At 37.8% G+C, this 10,411-nt stretch overlaps 1 protein-coding gene across 1 annotated transcript; it reads right to left on the bottom strand.

Moving 5' to 3' along the window:
* Window positions 1-1,273: 1,273 nt before the first annotated feature.
* On the bottom strand, window positions 1,274-6,009 carry LOC149956606 (uncharacterized). Its single transcript, XM_090164714.1, has 2 exons — window positions 5,970-6,009; window positions 1,274-3,946 (listed from the first exon to the last, which is right to left on the bottom strand). Exon 2 carries the CDS (start codon window positions 3,936-3,938, stop codon window positions 2,190-2,192), a length of 1,749 nt encoding a protein of 582 aa, XP_090020840.1. The 5' UTR covers window positions 3,939-3,946; window positions 5,970-6,009; the 3' UTR covers window positions 1,274-2,189.
* Between the last annotated feature and the right edge of the window lie 4,402 nt (window positions 6,010-10,411).

The following is a 10,411-nucleotide window of genomic DNA, read 5'->3' on the forward strand; positions in this document are numbered from 1 at the left end:
AATTCTTATAAGGTTGTAAGATAAATTGTCAAAAGTACATTATGAATAACTTTAATTCCTTTATTAATAAAAGATAATTCTACATATCATAAGCAAAAGGCAAAAGGATACCTAATATTTTTGATAGCGTTTTCCATTAGACTACTCGAGATTCACTCCAAATCTGACGTAATTGTAAATACACACTCCGATTAAAAGATAATTAGCCTTTTCAGTTTGCATAGAGCCACGTAGTGGCAAATACGAGAAGCTCATAAACTGCTGGATTTTCGTCTGCTAAGCAGACGCTTTATTGAAAAATTGTCTGCTTAGCAGACGAAAATCCAGCAGTTTATGAGCTTCTTGCATTTGCCACTACGTGGCTCTATGTAAACTGAAAAGGCTAATAGGCGCCTAAATAAATTATCCTCCAAGGAAATCGCCAAGAAGTAATATTTCTGAGAGCCAGGACCCGCAAGTTATTATTTATATAGAGCTTGTTGAAATAATGAAAACTTTTCACCTGTAAACAGAACGTCGTGTTTTTGCCAGGCCCTAATATGTCAAAAAAGATACCTGGTTAAAAGGGAAAGCTTGTTGCTGCCGTAAAGGTAAAAAATTTCCATTATTTTAACAAGCACTATATAAATAGTTACTTGCAGGTCCTGGCTCTCTGAAATATTACTTTTTGGCGATTTCCTTGGAGGATGATTTATTGAAGCGTCTATTGGAATCACGCGATGGGCCATGTGTGGCCCGTGGGCCAGCCCTTGAACATCATAAATTACGTATCTTTTCTATACGAACTATTAAATGTGAAAAACAAGGCAATGTTTGGGATCTGCCTTTCCAAAACAGGGTGTGATTCGTTATTTAAAAGTAGATAAGATATGAACGTCCATCAATAAAACGACGTTTATCGGTTATAGCTCTCTTGAATGTTAGCATATAGCATCATACGTTACATATGATGTTAGCGATTGGTATCTCCATAAGCTTTCGTCAATCATTCTTATCGAGTTAATTGTTTTAGAGGGGTCAAAGTGTTGTTGTTGAAAGGATTGTACGCTCCACCGAAATGGTAAATATGGAGTCTGTAGCGTTAATTTATTCGTTTCTAGAAATGGACACTTGTCGTGTCTATAGCGTTTGTAAAACCATTATTTTAAAATTAAATGTAAAATTTATTCTTTTCACGAAATTATCGTTTGCACAAGTATTTAAATGTTCGTTTAGTTATGAAAGTATGACATCAGGGTTAATTGTTTAAAACATCATTTTTATTCACTCGGTACAGACTTTGTGAAATATATTTCCGAAAATCTAGTTTCTACCATAGAATTGGGAATAGTATCGCTAGAATGACATAGGCGCGTTCGGAAGTCGTGGTTTCGCGAAACCAATTCTTAAATTTCGAGTCAGCGTACTCAGCCGTCAACGTTATCATTGTACGGGTGGCGCCATCTATCACTTTCAAGGTGGAATATTGGAAAGTCATTTTCGTAGGATATAGTTCCCTCCGCTAACAGCGGATGGCGCCACCGACAAATCATAGTTCTCAATTTTGAAAAATTTGCTTCGCGGAAGGCAGTCTGAAACTGTAATCCTAGCGGTACTATTCCCAATTCAATGGTGTTTACTCGCTTATATTTATTTTAAGCAAAGGCTTAGCAAAAATTATTTATATTAAGTATAAAGCAAGTTTTTTATTATTTTACTTATGATGTAATGTAATTTAGTCTATCTTAGGTCTTATTTAACAAATGCTTGATGAGTTCGTGAATAATACCAAAGATAATATAAAACTCCGTACCCTATAGATTCAAATTCAGAATTTCAGAGGGCTTTCCGATTGACGGTTTTCGTAACCAAGTGATTACCTACTTCCGGCGCGAGACCTCAGAAAAAGGTGCCCTCACCGGTTGCTATCTATAGTGGGTTACCATGGTAACTAGGGAGCAGTTCATGAACTTCTTGCATTTGCCACTACGTGGCTCTATGCAAACTGAAAAGGCTAATTGGAACGTGTTCGAAGATTCGAGATAAAAAGGAACACGTGAAAAAATGGCTTCGGGCGAACCGAGCGCGATGGAAGACGCAAAAATCTTGCTCCAAGAGCGAACAGAATCCTTTGATCTGTCGAAATAGGCAAATCGGTTTAATAACAATATATGGAATTTTGAACTTTTTACCGAGGCCATCTAAAACGGTTAGATGAAAATTTCATTAATAAATTGTGCCATGTCACGATAAACATTTTTCGCTTGACTTTTCATAAACTGAATCTTCGTTTGGAGTGCTTTAATTTCTTCCTTAAGTCGCGTCTCTTTCCGTCGGCTTTCGTCACTTTTTCGCGTCAGTTCTTGAAACGCGTCGTCGTAAACTACCCGCGTATGCCAATTTTCGGAATTCATCCGTTTTAAAAATTCAGTGACGTTCTTCGTTTTTCTCTCTAAATTCCCCAATTCGTCGTTTTTTTCTGCCATAAAGGTTTCCAGTTGTTCCAGCTTCACCGTCTTGTCGTTGAGTTCCGAAATGAAGGCAGATAATCGAGTCATTTTGTTGTTTAGCTCTTTGATGTCGCTGGTTTTAAAAAATTGCCTAGTTATATCTTGTTTAATATCGCCAATCATCGAAATTTGACTGCCAACGGCAGTCAAACCCACTATAGTTGGTGTGGTCTCTTCTGCTTTTCGAGGAGTCAGCAGTTCCTTTATACTATTGGCAATGTTCTGAGTTTCCATCAATTTTTGGTTCACCATATCCACCGGTTTTTGCTTTTTATCATTTAGGGCCTCCTTGTTTGCTCCATTCTTCAGTAGAATCTCGATAATACGTTGATTTCCTTTGTCGCAAGCCATATGCAACGGTGTCTCTACTTTGATGGTAGTAAAATTGACGATGGCCTTACGTTCTATGAGACAAGTGACTGTGTTTTGGTTTCCATTGAAGATGGCGTAGTGGAGTGGCCTGTATCCCTCGCTATTCTGTACGTTCGGATTGACTCCTCTTTGGATTAGAAGACGGACCAAGTCTTCGTGGTTGTGTCGTGTTGCCACGTGGAGAAGGGTGTCGCCATTGACCTTGAGGTTTGCGTTGGCCCCTTTATCCAACAGTAGAGTGACGATGTTCTTGTGGCCTTTCTTCGTGGCCAGATACAGCGGATTCTTCTGGTTATTATCCTTATTGATTATCATGTTTCGTTTTTCCAGCAATAGTTTGACAATTTCGTAATGACCTTCATCAGACGACGCAACCAGCGGGCAGTACAGACTATATTGACTCCAATGAATTAACGCCCCTTGATCTATGAGCGCCTTGCATTCGCCATAATTCCCCTGTCGCGATGCGAGATAGATTCGAAGCCACAACGAGTAATACTTTTCTATCATATCAACGATTTCTTTCATGTTGTATTTCTTAGCAATGTCCACAGCTTTTTCATTTTGATCATTTAGAACTTCGACGCTAACTCCATTGTGGAGTAGCATTTTAACCAAGTCCGTTCGGCGGTATTCGCAAGCCCAGTGTAACAGGCTTCGCTTTTTTCGAAGAATATTAACATTGGCGCCGTATTCAATTAAGAGGCTGAAAATACTGTCTTTGGCGGCACACTCTAAGGCGACATCCCAGACCGTACCGCCAGTCCACGTTTTCAAATTCGGATCAGTTCCCTTTTCCAGTAAGAGACTGACGATGTTTTCGTGGTTCATATATATCGCCTGCGTTAAAGGTGACCAACCGTAGCTTGACAAGGTACAAGTTTTGGCTCCTTTTTGTAGAAGGATATTGCAGATATCTCGATGACTCTTGCTAGCCGCCAAATGCAAGGGCGTATCTCCTACGTTATCTCTCGCATTTACGTCTGCTCCTTGTTCAATTAACTTCAACACTTGATTACTGTCCTCTACCTGGAAGCCAGCCACTTTAAGCAACTGTTCATTCAAAGCCATGGTCATTTCATTTACTAAGGAGAAAATAAACAAAATCAATGACAAACAAAAAATTATAAATAACTGAAAACATTTTTTTTTATTTCAAATTTATATGGATCATTCATCGTGCAGGGTGACATTGACTAGCGTAAAATCGAAAGACCTTGAAAACATGGTTCAAGGTCAAAAACTATCTCGATAACCGTTGGGTTTACGGATTAGAAAGTTGTTACTCGCCATATTATTAGTTCAAATAACTTTGTTTTGACCAAATTTGACCAATCAGAAGCCGATAAATTGAAGTTTTGCGAAAAACAATAATTAATGTCTTCCATGAAATTCCAATTGAAATTTTGAACCACACTATGAACTCCGTCGTTAAACGAGCTCAAACATGTAAAGTAACCGACGGTGGCATAATTGAACCGTTGTAAACTATTCAGTATTTAGTCACATAAAAACTAATTAGATTATTAGTTAGATTATTATAAACACTGAATTCATTAACCTTTCATTTATCGTCTTCTGATTGGTCAAAGGTTATTTGAACTAATAATATTGTGAGTAACAACTTTCTATTTGGAACCAAATAGAGATAGTTTTTGAATGACTTTGAAGACATGGTTCAAGGTCATTCAGTTTTACACTAGTAAATGTCCCCCTGCACGAGGAATGTTCCATAGAAATTTGAAATTTTTAAAAATAAACGTTATTTAGTTATCATTTTTCGTTTTTTAGTGGACAACCTGCAGGGTTGGCATAGAACCCGCCATACCGGTTATAGCCACCTGGTTAAAACCGGTTATAGCCACTTGAAAAAATCCAGATTTTTGTGGCTTTTTTTTAAAAAAATTACAATATGAATATTTTAGTAAATTAATAGTTTTTATTTAGAAATGTAGTTTATTATTTAGAAATGTAGTTTATTATTTGTTTCTTATTTAGAAACCGGTTTAATTTTACCAGTGTTTCGGTAGGTTTAAAGTTCCAAAGTTCGCTGCCTCGCTTCTGTCATACACAAAAACTAGGTGGAATTTCCCGAGGAAATCAAAAGAATTCAGTTATTTTATATAGTTATTTCGCTTTATTTGTTTAGTTTCTTATTTACGACAATAACTGCAGACAATTTCTACTTACATAAGTAAAAGGTACGGTTTATATATTAGCCGGTTATAACCGAAAAAAACCGGTTATAGCCACTGGTCTGGATTTTTTCAAAAAAGTCGGCTTTTTTCCAACCCTGACAATCTGTATAACCACTTTGTGTAGATTAGGTATGACCCAGAATGTATATTACTTAGAAATTGGGTATTGCTAAAAAGGGAGCGTAAAGACGGATGCTCGAAAGCCATTGTAACTTTTCTCTTAAGCGACTTTCAAGTTGCATCAAAGACTATATAAGCTATTGCTTATATAGTCTTTGAGTCCCAGAAAGGTCTACCAACCCCTCGAGTTTGAAGCAAATCGGTTAAAGGGACCAGCCGGCGTTTGAATTTAACCAGTTTCACGCGCTTGTTTCCTGAATATGATTGGTCGTATATTCTGCTACCACGTGCTAAATTCGGGCCGAATTTTTTCAAACGCTGGTGTGGCCTTTTAAGGACAAGAAAAGTGTCAGGGGGTTAACTAATTGTCAGAATCCGCTGACTAGATTAAAGAATGTCCAATTTTACTTCGATTTACCCAAATTAACCCAAATTATTGTAAATTTGAAGTTTAGATTTTATTTTAAATACAAAATATTAGAATATTTTCATATGAGTGACCCTTAAAATCCGTGAAATTCCCATGATATTTTAAATGGAAAAATTATAATTCTTAGTTGTCAAATACATTTTCGGTTGCCGTGACAAAGCCCATTCATTGTAACGGGTTCTGCCACGTAGTTTTCCACTTTTGTTGCCCTTTAATACAAAAAGGTTTAACGTTACCTATGGATAAACTTTAATAGTTTCCTGAAACCTTTTCGTTTCCAACGTAAACTACCATTCTATTGTTAACGTGTCAAATATTTTTAACAGTTTATAACTTTACAATAAAGAGATTGAAACTTACTGATAATTCGGTTGGTCCGCGATAACACTCTAGGTAAGTGTATATGTAGATTGTAGAGGATGTCATTCGATAAATGGAAATTAATAGATAAAAGAGTCACTAAGTAAAATCAGGAGACATGACTAGAAGTTCACAGCCGGCGCTTTTCCCAACGAAAAAGTGTTGCCAGTTTCAAATTTCATGAACCGCCCAAGAACTTTGGGGAAACCGCCCAATTTGGGGGAACCGCCTATAGTAACCGCCCAATTTCTGATAAACGTTGGTGTGATACAGTGGCGTCGCTAGGGTGTTTTAGGCGGCGCTTGAGCCACCTATCAAATTTTTGAAGCGCCACCTAAAATTTCCGAGAAGCGCCACCTAAAATTCCCAATTTTTCCAATTCACTTGTCGAAAAGTTTCTTTGAACTTAAAAATGGGCATCAAAAATTTAATTTTTCATAGTCGGCCTCAATATTTCAACTTTAAAAACCTTTTTGGGAGCTCCCCCTCCCCCATATCACTCACTATAGGACGCCCCTGATCAGTGCTAATGGCTTAAGCGCCACCAGTTTTGAAATCCTGGTGACGCCACTGGTGTGATATACACTCTTTGGTGGAGTATTGCTACCAAATTCCCCGTAAACTCATCTTTGGGCAAACTTCCGTAAATTGCTGATATATGATATACAAATTCGCCAAAATCCCATCGCGAACCGCCCGAACTGAAGGGAAACCGCGCAATTAGCAGCCATGCTTTCGCCGCGCCGCCGCCGCCGCCGGGGGTGGAAGGGGGTACAATTCTCTTCGCCGAGGAAGGAATTCTCCTTTTAGAATGGGGAAATACCCGTTTATCTCGGAAAATTCCGGCGGTGCTTCTCGGACTCTGTCGGTTTTCCATTTCGGACTCGTTTTGCTTTTGCAGCGCTTCTTACAATTCAGAAAAAGTCCACCTCATAGGTTTGTTATTATTCCAGGTCTTTTTGCTTTGATGTGTTCTAATTAAGGAGCTTTGCGAATGAAACAGGTTCGCCGTATTGGATACATCAGTTTTGCTTTGATTTTTGGTTTAAGTTTTTGATAGCTTGTTTTTGGGGATAAAAAAAGGGCAGGTTTCAGCAATTTTGATATAATTGATGCGATTTAGATAAAATTGACGTCAGTGAGAGTGAGGTAAGGTGTTTTTGGAGGAAAAAATGTCAGATTTGAGGGATTTAGATGAAATTGACATTAGAGAAATAAAGAAAATTGCTGCTAGGGAAAGAAACAAGATTAAAGCTAGAGAAAGGTACGCTGCCAAAAAACTCGATCCTGAATTCCAGAAAAGTTAAAACCTTAGGAAACGCCAGCAGTGGCGCCGCCAGCAATAGGCACGAGTAGGCACGTGTCTACGAAAAAAAAAAGAGGGGGCCCTATTTTTTCATATAGGTAAATTTTCCGTAGCGGAATTAATAGACAAATTGCTGAAAAATTTCAAACTTGTGACTATCAACTAATGCACATATTTTATGGCTTTATATTTACTCCATTTAAAAAGGATAATACCCATTGTATAATACCAGGGGGTAAGGGCGTAAGCAAAAACGCAACGGGTGCCTTACGCGGCCGTCACTTCTCCCGCTGAGGGGGAGTTACGCGCGTGGCTAGACCAAGGACAGTAGATACAGGGACGAGAAAGTGTATTGGCAACCTCTGTTGGAATATATCACCTAAAACGACCTAAACGCAAGGAGAGTTAGTTGTAAACAAAAAAAATGACGGTCACCTAATTTTAGCGGTTCTTGACGAGGCTTAAGTGTTCAAAACAAATGGGCATTTTTTTATTTACGCTCGTAGTTTAATTTTTAATTTAACATCAAAATGGTAAAAACTAACTACAATAATACTGTCCATGGTGAACCACGTCTTAACAATGGCCGCGGTTTGTTTACATCTAACTCCCCGTGAATATGAAGACGTTTAAAATATAATTTTTTTTCCTGCTTTCTCGTCCCTGTACTACTGTCCTTGGCTAGACGAAACACGAAATCGCACAGGTGCGACATAGAGAAAAATAAACAACAACAAGCTATCTTGTGACTAGATTTAAGGCTTGTATATAGTTCTCTTCGCTAAGTTCGCTATATTTTGACGACTATTTTGAAATGACCGTCAGTGGCAGAGATGTAGACATGTAGTGTATTATTTCAAAGAAAAAAGGGTGACTCACTTTCTCTTTTTATTTCGTGCCCGCCCTATATGGGGATTGGGGGGCGGGGCAAGAAATATTGCGTTTACTCAATAGTGGTACAATTAGATGGTTAGCTCGTAGTGCCCGTAAAGGCGGGAGAGAACCGTTCGACATTGTAGAGAGGTCTACGGGTAACCTCACTGAAAAAACTAGCTAATGTTTAATGAATATAGGGAGCGAGCGATTGACGTGCAGCGCCTCTCATGGCGAGCTCGCGCGTAACTTGGTAAAAAGTTTTTCCCCGCCCCCATTGAAATTAATGTAAAGTTGGCGATAATTAAACGTTAATTAACCTACCAAATGATATCATAAATATTCCACTGACAATTTTTCCCGTTAATATGAACCTAAATGTAATATAAAATCGTTTTGAAAAATCGTTTATCGCTTTATAACATTCAAAAATATTATTTTTCTCGCGTCATGTAGATAATCGAACATCTGCTCGTCTAGGTAAAGTTTGCGTGGTCAACCCGCGTATTAGAAAGCAAATGAAAGGCAGTGAATCCTGCCCAGTACTAAGCCTCGGTTTAATCTGCCGCGTATTTTCAAACGGAAAAACCCAAACGCTCCTTGTAATAAGAAACAAATAACGAAATGCGTTCTAAGTCCATTAAACGCCAAAAATCCCGCGTTTTTCGTTATTTGTTTCGTATTACAATTAGCGTTCGCCATCATTTAAAGATAGTACTCGGGTGTTTGAGTTTCAAAATACGCGGTAGATTAAACCGAGGCTTAAGGCTGGGCAAGAGTCACCGCCTTCAAATTTTCGTTTACTTTAAAGATACATTGTGAACGAACCAATGGATGAAAAGTTATGAAACTAGCTTTTAAATAAACCTGGAAACTTATTTCAAGTCATATTTATAATTCACTGATGACAAAATTCGCGAAAAGTATTAATATCGTTCCGAATTACAACCTACTTTCTAAAATCTCATTTTGCTTTCTAATACTCGCGTTGACAGCGCAAACTTTACCTAATCGAGCAGATGTTCGATTATCTACATGGCGCGTTAAAAATATTATTTTTGAACGTTATAAAGCGATAAACGATTTTTCAAGACGATTTTATATAACATTTAAGTTCATATAAACGGAAAAAATTGTCAGTGGAATATTTCATATAACATTTGGTAGGTTAATTAACGTTTAATTATCACCAACTTTACATTAATTTCAATGGGGGCGGGGAAAAACTTTTAACCAAGTTACGCGTGATCTCACCACGAGAGGCGCTACGTGTAATTTTCGTTTGAAACCGACAAAGCGTATTATAGTTATTTTTATCTCCTGATATAATAATGCATAAATATTTTCACACAAAGTAAGCGTTATTTACATTTTTGAAAGCATTTCAATTTTTAATTGGCCTTGGCTATATCACTCGGCGATTTCCAAAGACTAAGAGGAATTCGCCGAGAGTTATTAGTCTTAAGTGACATAATAATTTACGTTGTCAATGGTGAAACAGACTATTATTAAAAAAATGCATTAGGTAAATAGGTAGTGTTATACTTATGTTTAGTATGTTACTTTTGGTTGAAGTAAATACATTTAAAATTGGTGGGCAAGATGGGGCCCCCAAATTGTAGTGCCTACGTCGGAAAAAATCCTGGCGGCGCCACTGAACGCCAGGCTTACGCTACCAAAAAACAGATGCGTCTTGATTCTACTTCGGGGCCAGATGTATTTAATACTCTATCAGAAGATACTACCTTGAGGCCAGTTGCATTTAGTTCAGGGAGGCCAGGTCCAGGTGCATTTAGTTCAGGGAGGCCAGTTGCATTTGAAACAGATTCAGGTTTGTAACGGTTAAAATAACGCAATTTGAACCCGTAACAGCTTTGTATATATTTTCTTTTTTGAAAGCTCTTCCACCGTTCTTGCCTCTTCTTTCACACGAACCCGCTAATTGCTTATTTCGGTATTATATTATACCGACCCCACCGCGGACTCTGAGTCATAGTATGTCCCGGGGAAACCTTTTATATTTAGTTTTGTTTTTGTTATTCTACTCTTCCTTTTCTCCCAAGTTCGATCGAGGATGCCTATCCGAGTAGTCTAACTCACTCGCCTGTTTTTTTGGCTATAGTTTTGATAGTTTAAAGTGTATATTATATTTTGTCTATATTAAAGTATTACGTATTTTATCATCTTTAGTGTTTTATTTTATAACATAATGTTCCTCCTGAGAGTCTTAGTACGAACCATTATATTGGCGCCCAACGTGTTA

This window comes from Leiobunum rupestre, chromosome 2, assembly GCF_980474605.1.
Source record: "Leiobunum rupestre chromosome 2, qqLeiRupe1.1.hap1, whole genome shotgun sequence".
Taxonomy (NCBI): Eukaryota; Metazoa; Arthropoda; class Arachnida; order Opiliones; family Sclerosomatidae; genus Leiobunum; species Leiobunum rupestre.

Coding starts and splice junctions, on each gene's coding strand:
- LOC149956606 (XM_090164714.1), bottom strand. CDS start 3,938: ATGACCATGGCTTTGAATGAACAGTTGCTTAAAGTGGCTGGCTTCCAG.